The 24,400-nt window shown below is 42.2% G+C and overlaps 1 protein-coding gene across 1 annotated transcript in view; it reads right to left on the bottom strand.

Moving 5' to 3' along the window:
• LOC135558351 (cadherin-7-like) overlaps nt 1–24,400 on the bottom strand; it is a 148,098-nt gene that overhangs the window by 12,876 nt on the left and 110,822 nt on the right. Inside the window, exons 10-11 of the mRNA XM_064992096.1 lie at nt 9,677–9,794; nt 9,070–9,321 (exon numbers count right to left, since the gene is read on the bottom strand). Of these exons, the coding sequence (XP_064848168.1) occupies nt 9,070–9,321; nt 9,677–9,794 (370 nt within the window). The remainder of the gene's footprint in view (nt 1–9,069; nt 9,322–9,676; nt 9,795–24,400) is intronic.

Below are 24,400 nucleotides of genomic sequence, written 5' to 3'. Positions count from 1 at the left end.
GAACAAGTATTTCATACACTGCCGATTTTGCAGGTTTTCCTACTTACAAAGCATGTAGAGGTCTGTCATTTTTATCATAGGAACACTTCAACTGTGAGAGACGGAATCTAAAACAAAAATCCAGAAAATCACATTGTATGATTTTTAAGTAAATAATTTGCATTTTATTGCATGACATAAGTATTTGATCACCTACCAACCAGTAAGAATTCCGGCTCTCACAGACCTGTTAGTTTTTCTTTAAGAAAATATTCTTTAAGATTGCCTGTTTCAGAGAAATGTCATCATGGAATATTGTAAGAGCTTTCATTGTCTGATTATATTCACCTTTGTTTATCCTACGGTTCTGACTTAGTGTACAGAGAGAATACTGTAAAAAAGGCCCATGTTCTGAATTCTGTTGCTGTACAAATAGTTATATTAGTTCGCTCATTAATGTCTTAATCAGAATTACATGATTGCATCTTATCTTATCGTTCCCTTATGTCATAGTTCAAATCAAATCAATTGTCAGTAGAAACCACATTTGTTGAAGAAAGGCAGCCATATCAGCCATGGTTTTTTAAAAGGCAGTAAATGAGGCTGAATGAACTGTTTCTCTGCCAGACAAGGCTCCGCTGATAGCCAGGTGTAGAGGTGGTAATGATTCCCTCTATGGTGAATGAACTGTTTCTCTGCCAGACAAGGCTCCGCTGATAGCCAGGTGTAGAGGTGGTAATGATTCCCTCTATTGTGAATGAACTGTTTCTCTGCCAGACAAGGCTCCGCTGATAGCCAGGTGTAGAGGTGGTAATGATTCCCTCTATTGTGAATGAACTGTTTTTCTGCCAGACAAGGCTCCGCTGGTAGCCAGGTGTAGAGGTGGTAATGATTCCCTCTATGGTGAATGAACTGTTTCTCTGCCAGACAAGGCTCCGCTGATAGCCAGGTGTAGCGGTGGTAATGATTCCCTCTATGGTGAATGAACTGTTTCTCTGCCAGACAAGGCTCCGCTGATAGCCAGGTGTAGCGGTGGTAAGGATTCCCTCTATTGTGAATGAACTGTTTCTCTGCCAGACAAGGCTCCGCTGATAGCCAGGTGTAGAGGTGGTAATGATTCCCTCTATGGTGAATGAACTGTTTCTCTGCCAGACAAGGCTCCGCTGGATAGCCAGGTGTAGACAAGGTGGTAATGATTCCCTCTATGGTGAATGAACTGTTTCTCTGCCAGACAAGGCTCCGCTATGGTGAATAGCCAGGTGATAGCCAGGTGTAGCGGTGGTAAGGATTCCCTCTATGGTGAATGAACTGTTTCTCTGCCAGACAAGGCTCCGCTGATAGCCAGGTGTAGCGGTGGTAAGGATTCACTCCATGGTGCTGATGGGTCTGCTGTTCGGACAGCTTTATGTCGGCCCGAACAGTTTGTGGGCAACGTTTATCACTGTTACAGTGCAACAAATGTATTGTTTAGTGTTGTGTTGTGTTGTGGATTTGCTGGCGTGCATCTAAAACAAAAAATATATTGTATTTCGCTCCACCAAGATTTACATGCTAAAATCAACACTGCAAGAGAGTGACGATGTACTTCAGCTGAATGGGGGCCGACACTCACCGATCACCACGATGACAGTCTTTGTTAGCCAGAATGAAGGGAACAGATTGAGACACAGTCACTGTCGTATATTATCTGATACAGGCCACTTGTTTTTGGGGACTGGGTGTCTGACTGACGCACCAAATATTGACACAGTTCCTGCTTCATTTTTAAAAAGACAATGGAAAACATCAGCCATTGACATTTCATTGGGAAATTCATTCAATAATAGATTACTTAATAATGGTCATCAATATGTTGGTTGCCTAAAAATGTCAGATGTGAATCTGCTGAGGTGTAATGGTAACTTTAATCTTTGAACATTAAAAGAAACAGTAACAAATCCGACGCCCGACCACTGATTTTGGTAAACAGCTGAGGGATGGGGGTGGAGAAATATAGCCAGTCTTTAACTCATGGACAGAGCTATAAATACAAGTACAGACCATTTATGATATCAAGCTGATAGCTTTTAGAGGCTGTAACCGGGCTTTTACCGAGGTCCTGCTGAGATAGGCTTCAATGTTATTAATGCAATAGAAGTCTCTGCCGGCAGCGAGCCACCTGACTGACACATCTATAAGGGACTATTTACGAGTTGTCTCCGAGAGTGTTTTTGTTTGTTTGTTTGGTGCAGGTATTCCCCCAGGGGTACGCGCAATGCCATCGGGGGTACGCCAAATAGAAATGTGATTCACAGTTTTAAAAAAATGTAAATTAAAAAAAAACTTTTTTTTTTTTTTTTTTTAATACTTTTTTTTCCTTCATATTTTCAAAAAGTTAATTTATATTTTCCAAGGGGCTATACATTTGGGTGAGTTTTTTCTCTCTCATCTGAATAGCCTCGTTTCACTGCCAAAATAAAATTAAACCATCTAGTGTTCAGCGAAATAACAACACAATGTCAAATACAGGTAGCCTAGACAAATAATTAATATCCATTCACATGAACCGTTACTCTCTCCCAGGAATTTCACTAACGGTCCGTATGTAGCCAAACATAGCTGCTGCTCATGTTGGTATCTGTACTGATGGCGCAAAAGTCATGACAGGGAGACATAGTGGAGTGTTAATGCACGTGCAAGCAGTTGCTTCCGATGCTACTTGGGTACACTGCAGCATCCACCGAGAGACTCTTACTGCCAAGGGAATGCCTGACAGCTTGAAAGATGTTTTGAAAACCACAGTGGAAATGGTTAACTTTGTTAAAGTAATGCTCCTGAACTCCCGTGTTCAGGGGCTGGCCTATCTGGGTGATGTTTTTTCCCGCTTGAATGATCTTAATCTAGGATAACAGGGACACTCCGCAACTATATTCAATTGTCAGGAAAAAAATTGAGGCTATGATTAAGAAGTTGGAGCTCTTCTCTGTCTGCAATAAACAGGACAACACACAGGTCTTTCCATCATTGTATGATTTTTTTTGTGTGCAAATGAACTCAAGCTTACAGACAATGTCAAATTTGATATAGCGAAGCACCTGAATGAGTTGTGTTCGCAATTACGCAGGTACTTTCCCAAAAATGATAACACAAACAACTGGATTCGATATCCCTTTCATGCCCTGCCTCCAGTCCACTTACCGATATCTGAACAAGAGAGCCTCATCGAAATTGCAAAAAATTTAATTTTAATCAGAAGCCACTGCCAGATTTCTGGATTCAGATTTGTGTTTATCAGCAAAGGAATGAGTGTTACACCGAGGCCTGTACTCTGGAGTGGGATCAATCTGGAAGAGGAGGGTCCGTCATGGTCTGGGGTGGTGTGTCACAGCATCATCGGACTGAGCTTGTTGTCATTGCAGGCAATCTCAACGCTGTGCATTACAGGTAAGACATCCTCCTCCCTCATGTGGTACCCTTCCTGCAGGCTCATCCTGACATGACCCTCCAGCATGACAATGCCACCAGCCATACTGCTCATTCTGTGTGTGATTTCCTGCCAGACAGGAATGTCAGTGTTCTGCCATGGCCAGTGAAGAGCCCGGATCTCAATCCCATTGAACACATCTAGGACCTGTTGGATTGTAGGGTGAGGGCCATTCCTCCCAGAAATATCCAGGAACTTGCAGGTGCCTTGGTGGGAAAGTGGGGTAACATCTCACAGCAACAACTGGCAAATATGGTGCAGTCCATAAGGAGGAGATGCACTGCAGTTCTTAATGCAGCTGGTGGCCACAGCAGATACTGACTGTTACTTTTGATTTCGACCCCTCCCTTTTTTCAGGGACACATTATTCAGTTTCTGTTAGTCACATGTCTGTCTGTTTGTTTGTGTCTCAGTTGTTGAATCTTATGTTCATACAAACATTTACACGTTAAGTTTGCTGAACATAAACGCAGTTGACAGTGAGAGGAAGTTTCTTTTTTTGCTGAGTTTATGTCAGATGACCTTACATGTCCTCTCTATTTATGGTTTATCTATTTCTGGATCCAGCTTTACGAGGTAGAGGGAACAACGGTGCAGTATTGTGAACTCACAATGAACCTCTGGAACGTCTGCTGTCATAGTTTGAGGAGCTCCCCCAAAATTCGTTAAGACTGCCTCGATAGTACAGAAAAGAACAGAAACTCCAAGCTTGCCTCATTACAATTATTCAGCCACATAAATGTGCTTTATTTTGTCTGTCCTACTGAACACAAACGAGTTGGGCCAGGTGCAATTAAAATGGCCATGAATCGGGACGAATGTGTTGAATGGAAATAACATAAACAAAAAACTCTGAAATGCCACACTGCTTCAGTGGGGACAGTTTAGCTTGGGGTCTTGTGCTTCTCTCCCAGTGTGACTCAGTGGGGACAGTTTAGCTTGAGTCCTTGTGCTTCTCTACCATTGTGACTCAGTGGGGACAGTTTAGGGCCTTGTGCTTCTCTCCCATTGGACAGACAGTTCAGCTTGGGGCCTTGTGCTTCTCTCCCATTGTGACTCAGTGGGGACAGTTTAGCTTGGGGCCTTGTGCTTCTCTCCCATTGTGACTCAGTGGGGACAGTTTAGTGTGACTCAGTGGGGACAGGGGCCTTGTGCTTCTCTCCCATTGTGACTCAGTGGGGACAGTTTAGCTTGGGGCCGTGTGCTTCTCTCCCATTGTGACTCAGTGGGGACAGTTTAGCTTGGGGCCTTGTGCTTCTCTCCCAGTGTGACTCAGTGGGGACAGTTTAGCTTGAGTCCTTGTGCTTCTCTACCATTGTGACTCAGTGGGGACAGTTTAGCTTGGGGCCTTGTGCTTCTCTCCCAGTGTGACTCAGTGGAGACAGTTTAGCTTGGGGCCTTGTGCTTCTCTCCCATTGTGACTCAGTGGGGACAGTTTAGCTTGGGGCCTTGTGCTTCTCTCCCATTGTGACTCAGTGGGGACAGTTTAGCTTGGGGCCTTGTGCTTCTCTCCCATTGTGACTCAGTGGGGACAGTTTAGCTTGGGGCCTTGTGCTTCTCTCCCATTGTGACTCAGTGGGGACAGTTTAGCTTGGGGCCTTGTGCTTCTCTCCCATTGTGACTCAGTGGGGACAGTTTAGCTTGGGGCCTTGTGCTTCTCTCCCATTGTGACTCAGTGGGGACAGTTTAGCTTGGGGCCTTGTGCTTCTCTCCCATTGTGACTCAGTGGGGACAGTTTAGCTTGGGGCCTTGTGCTTCTCTCCCATTGTGACTCAGTGGGGACAGTTTAGCTTGGGGCCTTGTGCTTCTCTCCCATTGTGACTCAGTGGGGACAGTTTGTGCTTTCTTCTCTCCATTGTGACTCAGTGGGGACAGTTTTAGCCTTGTGCTTCTCTCCCATTGGCAGTGGGGACAGTTTGTGGGGCCTTGTGCTTCTCTCCATTGTGACTCAGTGGGGACAGTTTAGCTTGGGGCCTTGTGCTTCTCTCCATTGTGACTCAGTGGGGACAGTTTAGCTTGGGGCCTTGTGCTTCTCTCCATTGTGACTCAGTGGGGACAGTTTAGCTTGGGGCCTTGTGCTTCTCTCCATTGTGACTCAGTGGGGACAGTTTAGCTTGGGGCTTGTGCTTGTGCTTCTCTCCCATTGTGACTCAGTGGGGACAGTTTAGCTTGGGGCCTTGTGCTTTCTCCATTGTGACTCAGTGGGGACAGTTTATTGGGGCCTTGTGCTTCTCTCCCATTGTGACTCAGTGGGGACAGTTTAGCTTGGGGCCTTGTGCTTCTCTCCATTGTGACTCAGTGGGGACAGTTTAGCTTGGGGCCTTGTGCTTCTCTCCCATTGTGACTCAGTGGGGACAGTTTAGCTTGGGGCCTTGTGCTTCTCTCCATTGTGACTCAGTGGGGACAGTTTAGCTTGGGGCCTTGTGCTTCTCTCCATTGTGACTCAGTGGGGACAGTTTAGCTTGGGGCCTTGTGCTTCTCTCCATTGTGACTCAGTGGGGACAGCTTAGCTTGGGGCCTTGTGCTTCTCTCCCATTGTGACTCAAGCACCATAAGTGACCAACACAGTAAGTTCATCGGTAGTTAAATCCCTATTTAAAAAATATACATTTTCAGTTTTCCACATTGTCTCTCCTGGCACTCTACATATACACCAGCCCCGCGCCCTCGACCATGACGGATTAGGCTGGGCTGGACCCCAGAGGAAAAGGCTTAGTTGGCACAAAATGGCGGCTCGGTTGAGGCTTTGCAGCGATGGACTAATCCTAGTCTTCGTCTCACATGGCACCCTATACCCTACGTAGTGCACAACTTTTTGAACGGAGCCCTATGGAGATTGGTCAAAAGCAGTGCACTACAAAGGGAATAGGTTGCCATGTGAGATGCAGACCTAGTGCCCCAGACAGGCAGGAAGAACTCTGGGCATCTGAAGAACATGTGGGAGAGGTCTTCAGAAATACAAGGATGCTGCCACACAATGTATTCTCCACGATAACAGGATTGAACATTGATGCCAAATCATGTAAATACATCATATAACCATGCCTCATATATCTTTGGAAATTCAAGATGATCGTTGGAGATAGAAACTCAAAGCATCTCGGAGTAGGAGAGCTGATCTTGGATTAGACCCCCCCCGTCCCTTCCCATCACGGCCGTTGAAAGAAGAGGACCAAAGTGTGGCGTGGTGAGCGTACATATTCCTTTTATTTATATGACGCCGACAAAAACAATAAACAATCCAAAATACCAACCGTGACGCTTAAGGCTATAGTGCCAACAAACAAAGACAACTTCCCACACAGAAAGGAGGGGAAAAGGGCTACCTAAGTACGGTTCCCAATCAGAGACAACGATAGACAGCTGTCCCTGACTGAGAACCATACCCGGCCAAAATATAGAAAAACAAAATCATAGAAAACGAAACATAGAATGCCCACCCCAAATCACACCCTGACCAAACCAAATATAGACATGAAAACGATTTCTAAGGTCAGGGCGTGACAACCCCCCCCCGTCCATATAATCTGATTCATTATGATCTAATTTGGCAAAAATGATCTTAGATCAGTTGACTATAGGAGGCCATAATATCTAGCGCTATCAACAGAAAATATGTTGAGTCATTCTGTCTAACAGAGATGGTGTTAAGCAAAGAGATCATTGGGGAAAGTAATAACACAACTGCAGCTTTGAAAGGGACCTTTCACTCAAACCTCTGTTTTCTCAGGAGCCTGAGGTAACTGGAAAACTGACTGTTTCTATCCCTTCTCTCTCTCTCTAGTTCTCTCTATCCCCAAAATAATAATCACAAAGCAATCTGTTGATAGACACCTTAGGTGAAAGGGCCCAGAGAGAGAGAGAGAGAGAGAGAGAGAGAGAGAGATTTACAAAGGGGCAAGATAAAGAAACCCAAAAGTAAAAAAGAAAGGGTTGAAATGAACAAAAGAGTATTGGGGAAATCCTGAATGTAGAAGTTGTCTGAGGTTTAACTTGTTTGAAAACTATGTGAAGAATGAAATACAAACGACACGGTCTCCCTACATCCCATAGCTGTAAGATGCACGAGGAGCTTGGTTGGACCATGGCACTTCCTGACATAGAGTGTGACTGACAAACACATGGGAGAATCTCAGTGGAGAAAATAACCTTATGCATGGCACAACATCGTTCAACACAACAACCTCTTCATAAGGCAGCCTGAGATGGAAATAGACTGGCTCTAACCAGAATAGAAAGAGGAGTGGGAGGCCCCGGTGCACAACTGAGGACAAGTACATTTGTGTGTCTAGTTTGAGAAACAGACGCCTCACAAGTCCTCAACTGGCAGTTAAATAGTACCCGCAAAACACATCTCAACGTCAACAGTGAAGAGGCGACTCCAGGATGCTGGCCTTCTAGGCAGCTCCAGATACTCAACTAGTCTAACGAAGGCCAGTTTTATTGCTTCTTGAATCAACACAACAGTTTTCAGCTGTGCTAACATAATTGCAAAATGGTTTTCTAATGACCAATTAGCCATTTAAAATGATGAACTTGGATTATCTAACACAACGTGCCATTGGAACACAGGAGTGATGGTTGCTGATAATGGGCCTCTGTACACCTATGTAGATATTCCATAATATAAATCTGCTGTTTCCAGCTACAAGAGTCATTTCCAACATGAACAATGTCTACACTGTATTTCTAACCAATTTGATGTTATTTTAATGGACAAAAAAATAGCTTTTCTTTCAAAAACAAGGACATTCCTTAGTGACCTCAAACTTTTGAAGGGTAGTGTATATTTTAGTTTTTGTGTGATTTTGTTTGTGACAACCAGCAATTATCTAAGCAATTCGATCCCGCTCCCTCTCGCATGCCAAGCGAGCGATCTACCACTTGAGCTAATTCCCCAGTTCTACAGTGAAGTGGTTAATGCCTGATGTTCTATAGTGAAGTTCTTAATGTCTGATGTTCTATAGCGAAGCTCTTAAGGCCTGATGTTCTATAGTGAAGTTGTTCATGCCTGATGTTCTACAGCGAAGTTCTTAAGGTCTGATGTTCTATAGTGAAGTTCTTAAGGCCTGATGTTCTATAGTGAAGCTCTTAAGGCCTGATGTTCTATAGTGAAGTTGTTCATGCCTGGGCCAATTGTGCGCTGCCCTATGGGACTCCCAATCACTCCTGGTTGTGATACAGCCTGGAATTAAACCAGGGTCTGTAGTGATACCTCTAGCGCTGAGATGCAGTGCCTTAGACAGCTGCTGCACTCGGGAGCCCTAAAACAGTTTTGTCATTGCGCTGCGAGCAAGGTTTAAACCTGACTGAGGAGATTTCAAGTCCAACGCCTTGACCACTTCGCCATCGCAGCGTGCTCAGTTGTTAATGGCTGATGTTCTGCAGGGAAGTTGTTCATTTGAAAGCCTGGAACTCCTTTGACTCTCTTGTAATGTTAGAAGATATGAATTCATCTCGCAACTGTGATTGGTGAGACACTACTCCATCAGTGTACATACTCAGTATTTTATATTCCAACAGTGTACACTGTTAATGCAGTAAAACATCAGATATCAGTCAAGGGGCCACATGAAGGAGCTTGCAGGCCTGATGTGGCCCTGATTTGTTTTGGTAAAATGGCTTACCCAGTAGTGTGAGGATGCAGGCCAGGATGGCAATGAGGGCCCCGGTGCTGAGGCCCGCTGAGAGCATGGAGTTCTCACTCCCACACGACTGGGGGATCCCATCAGGGTCACAGTCGCACACCCGGATGGACAGGGTGTTGGTGCTGCTGAGGGCGGGGCTCCCATTGTCCATGATGAGGACGGGGAGGCGGTACACGTTCTGGTGGCGGCGCTGGAAACCCCCTCGCTTGGTCAGCACAGAAGCCGTGTTGTCTTGGGGAGGGGGGGGGGACATATCAATACTTTGATTAAATTGTGTTCAGACACCACTTGGTGGATTCCTAAAAAAACATGACAAACATTAGCTGATATGGGGTTTACGTAATGGGAAAAAGACAATCAAGGCAAGGAAACCACAATATGGTTGTGGAGCTGCTCCTGCCTGGTGACCAAGCATCCATTTTGAATGGCTCCCTTATTTGTTTAGACTGTTCTGCTGCCAACTGTGCAAGTTTTATCGGCCCAATATGACCATGTGTCTGGCCAGTTAGTGCTATCCAGGATCCTTGTGGCGTTTCTACCCTATACCCTAACCTTTACCCCTACCCATTCCGGGTCAGGCACTGACCTTTGTTGTCTCTCAGGGTGAAGTTGAGATTCCCAGCAGCCTCAGTGGTCAGGGAGAAGAAGAAGCGGTGTCCACTCTGAGGCTGGTCTCGGTCAACAGCACTGATGGTCTCAATGACCTGTAGGGGATAGATGACCAAAGGTTACATTCAGGTAAGGTCAGTTCAGTTTATTGTGTTGCATTCTGGAGTACGATGTCTATATTAGAACAGTCTCAGCAGGACTTGTATTCATCTACTGTCGAGAGCTGTCTTAATATTACGGAACCCCTTAAGGGTCATAGTGGGAGAAAAAAGTCAATTCCCTCCTTTTTTTCCCATCTGTTGCCTCAGATTTTTTTATTTGTTCCCTCAATATAAAAATGTATTCCCTCGATGTAAAAATGTGTTCCTTCGATATGAAAATGTGTTCTCTCAATATAAAATGTATTCTCTCAATATAAAAATGTGTTCCCGGGCCTTCCGAGTGGAACAGCAGTATAAGGCACTGCAATGCGTCTGGTGTCTGGCTAGACTGTAAACTCTCCTTCCAGACTCATATCAAATATCTCCAATCGAAAATCAAATCTAGAGATGGCTTTCTATTCCGCAACAAAGCCTCCTTCACTCACGCCGCCAAACTTACCCTAGTAAAACTGACTATCCTACCGATCCTCGACTTCGGCAACGTCATCTACAAAATAGCTTCCAACACTCTACTCAGCAAACTGGATGCAGTTTATCACAGTGCCATCCGTTTTGTCACAAAAGCACCTTATACCACCCACCACTGCGACTTGTATGCTCTAGTCGGCTGGCCCTCGCTACATATTCGTCGCCAGACCCACTGGTTCCAGGTCATCTACAAGTCCATGCTAGGTAAAGCTCCGCCTTATCTCAGTTCACTGGTCATGATGGCAACACCCACCCGTAGCACGCGCTCCAGCAGGTGTATCTCACTGATCATCCCTAAAGCCAACACCTCATTTGGCCGCCTTTCGTTCCAGTTCTCTGCTGCCTGTGACTGGAACGAATTGCAAAAATTGCTGAAGTTGGAGACTTTTGTCTCCCTCACCAACTTCAAACATCTGCTATCTGAGCAGCTAACCGATCGCTGCAGCTGTACATAGTCTTATCAGTAAACAGCCCACCCAATTTTACCTACCTCATCTCCATACTGTTTTTATTTATTTACTTTTCTGCTCTTTTGCACATCAATATCTCTACCTGCACATGACCATCTGATCATGTATCACTCCAGTGTTAATCTGCAAAATTGTAATTATTTGCCTACCTCCTCATGCCTTTTGCACACAATGTATATAGACTCTTTTTTTCTACTGTATTATTGACTTGTTTATTGTTTACTCCATGTGTAACTCTGTGTTGTTGTCTGTTCACACTGCTATGCTTTATCTTGGCGAGGTCGCAGTTGCAAATGAGAACTTGTTCTCAACTAGCCTACCTGGTTAAATAAAGGTAAAAAAAGTAAAAATGCAGTGCTAATGGCATCACTACAGACCGGGTTCGATCCTGGGCTGTTTCACCACCGGCCGTGATCGGGTGTCCCATAGGGTGGCACACAATTGACCAAGTGCCTTCCAGGTTAGGGGAGGGTTTGACTGGGGAAGCTATACCTGGCTCATCATGCTCTAGTGACTCCTTGTGGTGGGCCGGACGCCTGCATGCTGACCTCTGTTGTCAGTTGAACAGTGTTTCTTCCGACACATTGATGCAACTGGCTTCCGTGTTAAGAAGTTAACTTCTTATGGCTGCAGGGGCAATATTGAGTAGATTGGAAGAAAGGTGCCCAGAGGTGCCCAGAGTAAACGGCCTGCTCCTCATTCCCAGTTGCTAATATATGCATATTATTATTAGTATTGGATAGAACACACCCTGAACTTTCTAAAACTTTTTGAATGATGTCTGTGAATATAACAGAACTCATATGGCAGGCAAAAACCTGAGAAATCCAAACAGGAAGTGAGAAATCTTAGGTTGGTCGATTTTCAACCCAGGCCCAATTGAATTTACATTGGGATATGGATGAAGTTGCACTTCCTAGGGCTTCCACTAGATGTCAGCCGTCTTTAGAAACTTGAATGAGGCTTCTATTGTATTGTGAGGCTGAATGAGAGGGGAATGAGTCAGGTTACTGGCAGAGAGCCATTTCCTGGTCACACGCAATTCACATATTGACCTGCGTTCCATTGCTTCTCTAGACACAAATGAATTCTCCGGTTGGAACTTTATTGAAGATTTATGATAAAAACACCCTAAAGATTGATTCTATACTTAGTTTGAAATGGTTCTAAGACCTGTAATATAACTTTTTGATGTTTCTGTCCGAAGTTATGCACGAGCATTTGGATTTGTATACCTAACGCGCTAACAAAAGTAGCTACTTGGACATAAATAATGGACATTATTGAACAAATCAAGCATTTATTGTGGAACAGTGATTCCTGGGAGTGCATTCTGATGAAGATCATCAAATGTAAGGGAATATTTAAAATGTAATATCTGATTTCTGTTGACAGTGCCTTAGACTGTAGCACCACTCTAGTACTGAGATGCCTTAGACCGCAGCACCACTCTAGTACTGAGATGCCTTAGACCGCAGCACCACTCTAGTACTGAGATGCCTTAGACCGCAGCACCACTCTAGTACTGAAATGCCTTAGACCGCAGCACCACTAGTACTGAGATGCCTTACACCGCAGCACCACTCTAGTACTGAGATGCCTTAGACCGCAGCACCACTCTCTGTTAACATGGCGGAAAATTGTATTTGTTTTCTGGGCGCCGTCTCAGATTATTGAATGGTTTGCTTTTTCCGTAAGTTTTTTTGAAATCTGACACAGCGGTTGTATTAAGGTGAGGTATAACTATAATTCCATGTGTCTAATTTTATTATCATCTACATTTATTATGAGTATTTCTGTTGAATTGATGTGGCTATGCAAAATCACTGGATGTTTTTGGAACTAGTGAACGTAATGCGCCAATGTAAACTCAGATTTTTTTATATAAATATGAACTTCATCAAACAAAACATACATGTATTGTGTAACATGAAGTCATATGAGTGTCATCTGATGAAGATTATCAAAGGTTAGTGATTCATTTTGTCTTTATTTGTGCTTTTTGTGACTCCTCTCTTTGGCTGGAAAAATTGCAGTGTTTTTCTGTGGCTTGGTGGTTACCTAACATAACGTTTGTGGAGCTTTCGCTGTAAAGCCTATTTGAAATCAGACACTGTGGTGGGATTAACAACAAGATTACCTTTAAAACGGTATAAGATACATGTATGTTTGAAGGATTTTAATTATGGGATTTCTGTTGTTTTGAATTTGGCGTCCTGCACTTTCACTGGCTGTTGTCATATCATCCCGTTAATGGGATTGCAGCCCTAAGAAGTTTTAAGAAGTGCAGTTTGACGGGTCATGTTTCGGAGGACACATGACTCGACCTTCACCTCTCCAGCGATGAGACAAGATTGAAATCGGGGAGGGAAAAAAGGGTAAAATATCCCCAAAAAATTAATAATAATGTCTCTCAAATGCTTTTATTAATTACCTCTATTCATTCATTTGTTCCTTTGGATCTCTCCTGCAGATTCGAGTGCATGTCTTTATCATGGATTGATCAGAGTTCATTGAATTCTACTTCAATCTGGGCATGAAATACAAAGATTTTCTTTGTTGTTTGAATATTTATTGAGATAACCCCATTTATGTACAGAATATTTACTCCCTTTTTCAGAACCATGGATGATATGGCTGACTTGATAAACCACAAATCAAATGTTAGCTACTCCTGACTCCTGGTGAATTTGCGGAGCCTATCTGAGGATTAGCCTGGCTGTTTTCTTTCTCCACCAGGACCCCCAAAGGGTATAATATCAACTCTATACTGGACCACTGAGTGAAAAAAGAAGAGCCAAATCAACATTTATAATAAAAATGCACAGACAACATTTTCAGAGATGACAATAGGCCACACCAAGAGATAGAGCCAGATACTGTAAAACACCAGCTATAACATCTGACATGACAATATGGATGGTGATATTAGTGATACATGGAGGGGAAAGGCAGTACCACATTGGGACTAATTCAGAAGACCGTTACTCCAACTACAAAATGCCCATTGAACCCTCCTGTGTGTGGTCAGGATTAGCCTCTTACCATTATGATGACCCTTTAAACAATACTCATAAAAATAATAACAATAATGTTACATTGGGATGTTTTCCATTAGGTTGATATAGAGTATTGTTAGTAGAACCTGGTATTATATTTATATGATATGATTTGACAAATGTGTGTGTATTGCTGTCTGCTGCAGAACAACAAAAAGAGGAAGGCCCCAAAATTTGGAAAAAACTCCAACCACCCAAGTTAGTGCACCAAGTCTGGAACCAACAGGACAGCTTCTACCCCCAAGTCATAAGATTGCTAAATAGTTAGTCCATAGTGATTGATTAACTATTTAACTATATGCATTTACTCTCTTTGCACCAGTTATTTTGACTCATCACATACGCTGATGCTACTGTCTATTATCTATCCTGTTGCCTAGTCACTTTATCCCTACCTATATGTAAATACAGTGCCTACAGAAAGTATTCATACCCATTGACTTATTTCACATTTTGTTGTGTTACAGCCTGAATTCAAAATTGATTCAATAATATGTTTCTTCCTCACCCATCTACACACAATACCCCATAATGACAAAGTGAAAACATGTTTTTAGAAATGTTTGCAAATGTATTTAATATGAAATATAGAAATATCTCATTTACATTAGTATTAACACCCCTGAGTAAATACTTTCTAGAAGCACTTTTGGCAGTGACTACAACTTAGGCTTTCAGGGAAAGTTTCTTAGAAATTTCCACACCTGGATTGTGCAACATTTGCCCATTATTTTTTTCAAAATTATTCAAGCTCTGACAAATTGGTTGTTGATCATTACTAGACAACCATTTTCAGGTCTTGCCATAGATTTTGAAGTAGATTCAAGTCAAAACTGTAACATTCACCATCTTCTTTGTAAGCAACTCCAGTGTAGATTTGGCCTTGTGTTTTAGGTTATTGTCCCGCTGAAAGGTGAATTCATCTCCCAATGTCAGGTGGAAAGCAGACTGAACCAGGTTTTCCTCTAGGATTCTGCTTATCTCTATTACGTTTCTTTTTTATCCTGAAACCCCCCCAGTCCTTAATGATTACAAGCATACCTATAACATGATGCAGCCACCACTATGCTTGAAAATATGGAGAGTGGTAGTCAGTAATGTGTTGTATTAGATTTTTAAAATTCTGTACAGGCTTCCTTTTTGTCACTTTGTCCACGATTTGGCCCCAATTTTTTTTTTGCAGTATTACTTTAGTGCCTTGTTGCAAACAGGATACATGTTTTGGAATATTTTTTATTCTATACGGACTTCCTCCTTTTCACGGTCAGTTGAGTTTGTATTGTGGAGTTACTATAATGCTGTTGATTCATCCTCAGGTTTCTCCCGCCACAACCATTAAACTCTGTAACTGTTTTAAAGTCACCATTGGCCTCATTGTGTAATCCCTGAGCAATTTCCTTCCTCTCCGGCTACTAAGTTAAGAAACGACGCCTGTATCTTTTTAGTGACTGGGTGTATTGATTTTTGTTATTTTTATTTTATTTAACCTTTATTTAACAAGTCAGTTAAGAACAAATTCTTATTTTACAATGACAGCCTACCCCGGCCAAACCCTAAACTGGACAACACTGAGCCAATTGAACATTGCCCTATGGGACTCCCGATCACAGCTGGTTGTGATACAGCCTGGAATTGGACATGGGTCTGTATTGACACCTCTAGTACTGAGATGCAGTGCCTTAGACCGCAGCACCACTCTAGTACTGAGATGCAGTGCCTTAGACCGCAGCACCACTCTAGTACTGATATACAGTGCCTTAGGCCGCAGCACCACCAAGTTATCATTACTAATTGTGTATATATTCCTTGGTGTTATTGTTTTCTATAATCACAAACATTTTTTTACTCAGCATTGTTGGGAAGGACCCGGAAGTAAGCATTTCACTGTTAGTCTACACCTGCTGTTTATGAAGCAGGTGACAAATAACATTTGATTTGAAATAGATTAAAATACATAGGAGTGTGAATTCTATTATTATATCACCTTGAAATTATCTCATAAACACCATCATATCACTTCCAAACCAAATGGAAAAGGGACAGCGCGAGTTTAAGCCAAATAACTAATACTACACACACACACACACACACACACACACACACACACACACACACACACACACACACACACACACACACACACACACACACACACACACACACACACACACACACACACACACACACACACACACACACACACACACACACAGAAATCAGTACACACAATGTTTGCCTCGGACAATTTAAGCATTAAAGTGGAAAAGCCATTCCCGGGCTGGCTTACGATTTATGACACACATGAAAAAAAAACACACCATTTAAAAGTGCTGTGTTTAAAAGATGATTATCAGTGGAGGCCCCATCAGGTGGCGCTATAAGAAGATTCCCCCCGGCCCGACGCTCTGCGGTTGCCTAATCCCCCTAGCTTTGGCTGGGTAAAACACCGGCCGTGCCGAGCCCTGCCCTCGTGAAGAGCAAGTCAGCACAAAACCTCAATATGAGAAAATCTCCTGGAAACTGGAAATGCACCACCATGCCAACAGGGTTTCTGTCCCAAATGGGATCCTCTTCCCTACATAGTGCACTACTTTTGACCAGAGCCCTATGTCACCGTATTCCCTACAGAGTGCACTACTTTTGACCAGAGCCCTATGGCACCCTATTCCCTACATAGTGCACTACTTTAGACCAGAGCCCTATGGCACCCTATTCCCTACATAGTGCACTACTTTTGACCAGAGCCCTATATAATGAATATGATTCCATTTGGGATGCACAGTGGGAGTGAGTAAAGCAACAACAACTGTATTTGTTTTTTGTGATAAATTGACATAAATCCCTAAATATGCCACCTTGTCCGTGCGAGGATTTAAAGTTTACCCACGTGATTATCTGGATGGATTTACTGTCTTATTTGTTTAGGTAGCTCAATATGTGTTGTCCCGTCTCACTTAACAGTGAGTGAATATTTGGCACAGGACTTTGAGAGGTTTAAGGGCTTTTTTAGGATCATCAAATAAATCATCTATAAATAAACAGTTTATTTTATATAAGTGTAATTTATGTGTTTGGTTTATTTTCTATTTGTTTTAATTTTCTGTTTGATTTATTTATGAGCACATTTTCCAGCTTTGAGACCAACAACTTTACATGTTGCGTTTATATTTGTTTTCAGTATATTGCTATGAGGACAGGGTTCAAAAACGGTGTCATGGGTCAAGTAGCCGACAGCGAGATAGATATGTAAATTATAGATCATATAACATACACTTGGAAGATAGCATGCTTTACCCATATATACTGTATTGTTCACCCTTTCAAGATCATGCTATTTCCCCAAAAAGGGCCCTTGACTGAAAAGTGCCCATGGATAATGGTACTATATATATATATATATATATATATATATATATATATATATATATATATATATATATACAAAATCTATCTTCAAATTGATGGATTCAAAATTTCTGCCCTGCTCGATCTGCACCAGTCAACATCTATGAGCAACAACGGCTCAGCCACAAAGTGGTAGGCCACACAAGCTCACAGAACGGGACCACCGAGTGCTGAAGCACGTAGCGCGTAGAAATCGTCTTTCCTCGGTTGCAACATTCACAACTGAGTTCCAAACTGCCTCTGGAATCAACGTCAGCACAAGAACTGTTAGTCTAGAGCTTCATGAAATGGGTTTCCATGGCCAAGCAGCCGCACACAAGCCACTGGACTCAGTGGAAACACATTCTCTCTGATGGATGAATCACGCTTCACTATCTGGCAGTCCGACGGATGAATGTTGGCTTAGCGGTGCCAGGAGAACACTACCTGCCCCAATGCATAGTTCCAACTGTAAAGATTGGTGGAGGAGGAATAACGGTCTTAACGCTACAGCATACAATGACATTCTAGATGATTCTGGAATGTCATTCTAGAATCTTGAGTCTAGAATCGGGGGAAGGCCTTTTCCTGTTCCAGCATGGCAATAACCCCGTGCACAAAGCAATTTCCATTCAGAAATGCATGTCGAGATCGGTGTGGAAGAACCTGACTGTCCTGAACAGAGCCCTGACCTCAACCCCATCGAACACCGACTGCGAGCCAGGCCTAATCGCCCAACATCAATGCCTCGACCTCACTAATGCTCTTGTGGCTGAATGGAAGCAAATCTCCGCAGCAATGTTCCAACACCTAGCAGACACCTTCCCAGAACCAGTGTCCATATACTTTTGATCGTGTAGTGGATATTGTAGGTGTATTATTATAGCGGTTATCTGTGATAACAAACTGTAACCTTTTTAACACTATTATCCATCGCTCCATGGAAGCCCCCCTAGAGAACATGCAGTCAGCTAGAAATGCTACACATGTACGAAAGGCTGGGCAGAGACGACACCTCAGACCCGTCACACTACAGTGGGTCTACTTGTTAGCCAGACAGTTACTATTCAAATCCTATACCAGCCATTTAGGAAGGCAGTAGCCATTATGGAAAAAGACATACATTCAAATAATAACTTTGACAAGTGCTGGACCGACATATAACAATGGTACTCTGTATGGGATTTAGTATTATTCTTCTTCTTCATCGTCTGCCATTGTGTGAAAAACACCTGGCAGTCAAAATCAGCTCTGGACGACACATCATAACCAATAATGGGATGACAGTTGGAAAAATGGCCCGAATCAAGGGCACCTAAACAATAGAGCAGGCACCCTGAGATAGAAAACAGAAGGCAGAGCGAGACAAACTACACAAATAACCCCATTGCAGGTGTGGGATGCCGATGGGACTTAGGGACTGACGCTTACATACCCGCTTACACACCCGCCATCTGTTTTCCATTGCAACGGCTGAAGTGGAAACCTTTTGGGGTTTAGGAAATTAATACATTTGGCTTGTTCATTATTGCTTTGCTTTTGTAAGGAAAAACACCAGGGAGGAGCATGGGTCATGTAAGGATAGTGCCATTAACAATGAACAACTAGGAACAGCTATTGGTAATCCCTTGTATTGACTCTCCTTCAAAAAGGCAAACGTTTTAGTTTACCTTTATTTAACTAGGCAAATCAGTTAAAAGAACAAATTATTATTTACAATGACGGCCTACACCGAACAAACCTGGACGGCGCTCCGCCCAATGAACACTTAATGAATATGACAGTGATGGCAAGATGTTGTTGCTTTAAAAATGAACTTTAAGAATGCCATTGCAGATTTTAATTATTTCTATCTAAATTGATATATCAAGGTGTGTGGACCGATGGTGGGAAAGGTATCCTTAATTGACTGAAAATATCCTATTGGACAGAAAGAGACACACCTCCCAAGCCACAAACCGAAATCTAAGGGTTTGTGGTTCTTGTAGTCTCTTATCATCTCATTCAAACCATACAGCCGACATGCAAGCTTTTACGTAAACGATTAGCGACTACCTTTCCATAGTGTATCTTTAAGTTCTTAATGAGTGATAAACAGTCATTTAAGGCTCCAAAGAGACTGAAACACAAATGACACGAAGGGAAAAGCGACCATATATGTTTACTCTTTGCTGTCACAATGATAAGGGCTTTTACTACATTAAAATGTGTCTTTTGCACATAATTATGGAAACAGGGCGGCAGGGTAGCCTAGTGGTTAGAGCTTTGGACTAGTAACCAAAAGGTTGCAAGTTCAAATCCCTGAGTTGACAGTGTAGAAATCTGTCATTCTGCCCCAGAACAGGCAGTTAACCCACTGTTCCTAGGCCGTCAATGAAAATAAGTATTTGTTCTTAACTGACTTGCTGAGTAAAATAAAAATATACTGAAAGCTAATTAAGTCATAACAGATGACATACAAAATGTGATTTACAAAAACGTACAATGCTCTTTTGTTTTCATATTTAAATAATTTGTTCCTCCGGGTGTATTTTTTGAATAAGAAAGCATTGGGAACAAGGTGTTCTCGGGGATATGATGCAATAACTAAGAAAGAGACAAATAAGAGTATTTTCCTGTTATGGTTATGGTACTTGTATTGAGAGGTGTTATGCTCAAGTTTGTAAAAACATTTGTCCCAGGTTCTGGAGTAAATTGTAATATGTAATATGTAAAAAAAATGTTCAAACTTGTAGGCCAATATGTTCCCAAGCTTCATTAGAAACATGGTTACATATGTTATTTTATTTGTATTTTTTTATTTATTTAACTGGGCAAGTCAGTTAAGAACACATTCTTATTTTGATTAAATTCCATATGCTTGATAAAACTAGGTGCTTGGGAGTAGGTACCAGTGTGCAGATTTATTTTTTGCTCTCGGTTCTAGTAATTGTTATTTTCTTCTAATATGGGAAAAAGTCAAACATGTGACAACCAGCCCGTCTCCCCTACCGCTGATCATTGCAACCGGTCATTACCATTTGTAACAACAAAACATGCCTGCTTGATTGTAATACACTTCCAGCTTAGACCCCTGCCCTACAATACAGTTTCCTGTTGACAGATTGAAGTACACCACAAACCCCTTCTTAGCGCCCCCCCCCTCCCCACCCCCCCAGCTAAGCGTCCATGCTACAAAACCAGAACTACCCAATCAATAAGAAACCTCTAAGAACTTAAAAATAAGAAAACAAATTTCTCAAAAATCTATTGACTATTTTGTTTGTGATTGTGACCACTTCAACAACCCTAACGGTCTCAGAAGTTTTGATTTGATTTCCCCTTATGTCTTCCGCTGTCTCTCTCAAAGGGCCGGTAGGTATACTGTGCCCAGTATGTTGTTTCTAAGGCCTTAATGGTAGCTGTTTGAGATGTCTTCATGTTATCATTGATAATGAATGCTACTCTCTTTCACACAAGGGTAACGGTAGCAATCCCTTCGTCACAGATTTGCTTCCACAGGAGAATTAGTGAGGTCGGGTTCTCGTCAGACGGGAGTCCTAAGGGAGAGACAGAAGAATGCAAACAATATTCTCACACACACACACACACACACACACACACACACACACACACACACACACACACACACACACACACACACACACACACACACACACACACACACACACACACACACACACACACACACACACACACACACACACACACACACACACACACACACACACACAAACTGTCTTCAAGCCCTCTTTGTGGCGGCTTCAACGCAGCTTAGTCAATCAGGGACACAATCAAGTTGTTTGTTTTTACAGGATTGGCCTTGTCATCCAATTACAATCAGGTATTGGCAGTGAATGCCGAACTCACAGGAGTCTAAGGCACTGTTGACGTTGGTTTTGTAAATATTATATACAGTTGAAGTCAGAAGTTTACATACACTTAGGTTGGAGTCAGATTTGTGTGTATTGTTGTGATACTTTGTTGTGTCAGATACTAATGCACTGTTGGAGCTCGGATTTAAACATGATTTAACCATGGTGAACATACATCTCGCCAATGCAAAACCAAAGAAGTTTACTTTTATGTCATATGCGTAAGTTACAGTTTTGATATTCTTTGCTACTCCTTATCTGATGATGGTCTATTGAGATCCCAGCAGCATCAAAATCATTGTTTTGTTACTAAAGCACCTTATACCACCCACCACTGCGACCTGTATGCTCTAGTCAGCTGGCCCTTGCTACATATTCGTCGCCAGACCCACTGGCTCCAGGTCATCTACAAGTCCATGCTAGGTAAAGCTCCGCCTTATCTCAGTTCACTGGTCACGGTGGCAACACCCACCTGTAGCACGCGCTCCAGCAGGTGTATCTCACTGATCATCCCTAAAGCCAACACCTCATTTGGCCGCCTTTCGTTCCAGTTCTCTGCTGCTTGTGACTGGAACGAATTGCAAAAATCGCTGAAGTTGGAGACTTTTATCTCCCTCACCAACTTCAAACATCTGCTATCTGAGCAGCTAACCGATCGCTGCAGCTGTACATAGTCTATCGGTAAATAGCCCACCCAATTTACCTACCTCATCCCCATACCGTTTATATTTATTTACTTTTCTGCTCTTTTGCACACCAGTATCTCTACCTGCACAATACCATCTGATCATTTATCACTCCAGTGTTAATCTGCAAAATTGTAATTATTCGCCTACCTCCTCATGCCTTTTGCACACAATGTATATAGACTCTCTTTTTTTCTACTGTGTTATTGACTTGTTAATTGTTTACTCCATGTGTAACTCTGTGTTGTTGTCTGTTCACACTGCTATGCTTTATCTTGGCCAGGTCGCAGTTGTAAATGAGAACTCGTTCTCAACTAGCCTACCTGGTTAAATAAAGGTGGAATAAAAAAAAATAAAAAATCATTTTGCTGAAGTTTATTTTCAAAGTAGTACAGGAATCCACTTAATTCATTTGGGAGAAGGTTTATGTACAGTATGTAGGCTAGGGTTTTTCATGTTGTTTTGCTCAGTGTCTCTCGGTGCGGGCAAACAGGGACTCCTTTGAATTGTTTAAGTGGCACAGCCTCGGGATGACAATGATTTTCACAAGTTACGCTGTTGACGGATTTTAAATTACATAATGCATGATGACAGTTATTAAAATGTCCTCTCGGCCCCAATTCTAGATGGTACACAGGTGGTGTTCAGCCAGGAAGGCTGGTCTCAGATCTGTTTTTATTATATAGCCAACTCCTACAACTCCAAGTTTGACAAGTCAACTCCAAGTTTGGCACGTCAACTCCAAGTGTGACACGTCAACTCCAAGTTTGGCACGTCAACTCCAAGTTTGGCACGTCAACTCCAAGTTTGACACGTCAACTCCAAGTTTGACACGTCAACTCCAAGTTTGACACGTCAACTCCAAGTTTGGCATTACAATTACCACAGCAGCTGGCTATACAGCACAAACATATTGAAGGCCAGAGTAATATTCAGGTACTCTAGAGTGTATATAACATTTTTGGAGCGTAAATCAGTCTAACCTTTAAAGAGATAATTTGAGCATTTTGACAACTGGCATGAGCACAATGATTTGGTCATGATCAGCTAGCTGATCCCATAAACTTCCAGTCATTGAGCTAACGCTTGAAACGGTTTTCTTTACTTGAAGGAGAGGCGGACCAAAACGCAGCGTGGTTTCTATTCATGGTTCTTTAATAAAGAAAAAACTATACATGAATAGACTAACAAAAACAATAAACATGCGAAAACCTAAACAGCCCTATCTGGTGCAAACACAGAGACAGGAACAATCACCCACAAACACCAAGTGCAACCCAGGCTACCTTAGTATGATTCTCAATCAGAGACAACTAATGACACCTGCCTCTGATTGAGAACCATACCAGGCAGAAACATAGAAATACCCAAATCATAGAAAAACAAACATAGACTGCCCACCCCAACTCACGCCCTGACCATACTAAATAATGACAAAACAAAGGAAATAAAGGTCAGAACGTGACAACGCTAATTAGAAATCAGTCGAGAAACTACCTTCAACTTCCTTTAAAAAGAGAGAAATACAGTGCCTTGCGAAAGTATTTGGCCCCCTTGAACTTGGCGACCTTTTGCCACATTTCAGGCTTCAAACATAAAGATATAAAACTGTATTTTTTTGTGAAGAATCAACAACAAGTGGGACACAATCATGAAGTGTAACAACATTTATTGGATATTTCAAACTTTTTTAACAAATAAAAAACTGAAAAAGTGGGCGTGCAAAATTATTCAGCCCCCCTTAAGTTAATACTTTCAGTGCGCAACCTTTGCTGCGATCAGCCCAATTTTTCAGTTTTTGATTTGTCCAAGTTTGAAATAAATGACTAAAATGATGATTCTTAAAAAAAATACAGTTTTATAAATCTTTATGTTTGATAGTCTCAGAGGTGTTAAAAGCGCAGAGAGCATTTGAAGAACAAGGAAACACCAGGCAGGTCCGAGAATGGTATCCATGAATTAATCTGACTCTGGGTTACAAACAAAAATGGCTGAATTGACAAAATGTCTAACTATATAATACATAGTTATTCCATAGGAGATTGAATACCATTAACTATGGAAGGGTATCAGGCCACTGCAAATCTACCAAGCACTGCATCCCAGTCTAAACCTTCAGCTCAGACAAAAAGACTGTGATCAGAGATCCCAAGAGGCCCATGATCACTCTGGATGAACTGCAGAGATCTACAGGCTGCCGGTGGAGACTCTGTCCTTTGGACAACAATCAGTAGTATTTGTTCTTAACTGACTTGCCTAGTTAAATAAAACATTTATAAAGATATCCATAAGATTGTTGTTTATAGTTTGCCACAAGCCACCTGGGAGATTTAACACCAAACATGTGGAAGAAGGTGCTCTGGTCAGATGAAACCAAAATTGAACTTTTTGGCAACAATGCAAAATGTTATGTTTGGCATAAAAGCAACACATTTCATCACCCTGAACATCATACCCACTGTCAAACATGGTGGTGGCAGCATCATGGATGTAATAACATTAACTATATACTATATAATTATTCCATATGAGTTGTAATACCATTACCTATATATTATATTAGTTATTCCATATAAGATTTAATACCACTAACTATAT

Source organism: Oncorhynchus masou, chromosome 17, assembly GCF_036934945.1.
Source record: "Oncorhynchus masou masou isolate Uvic2021 chromosome 17, UVic_Omas_1.1, whole genome shotgun sequence".
NCBI lineage: Eukaryota > Metazoa > Chordata > Actinopteri > Salmoniformes > Salmonidae > Oncorhynchus > Oncorhynchus masou.
The sequence above is the reverse complement of the archived record's forward strand: the minus strand, read 5'-3'. Positions and strand labels throughout refer to the sequence as shown.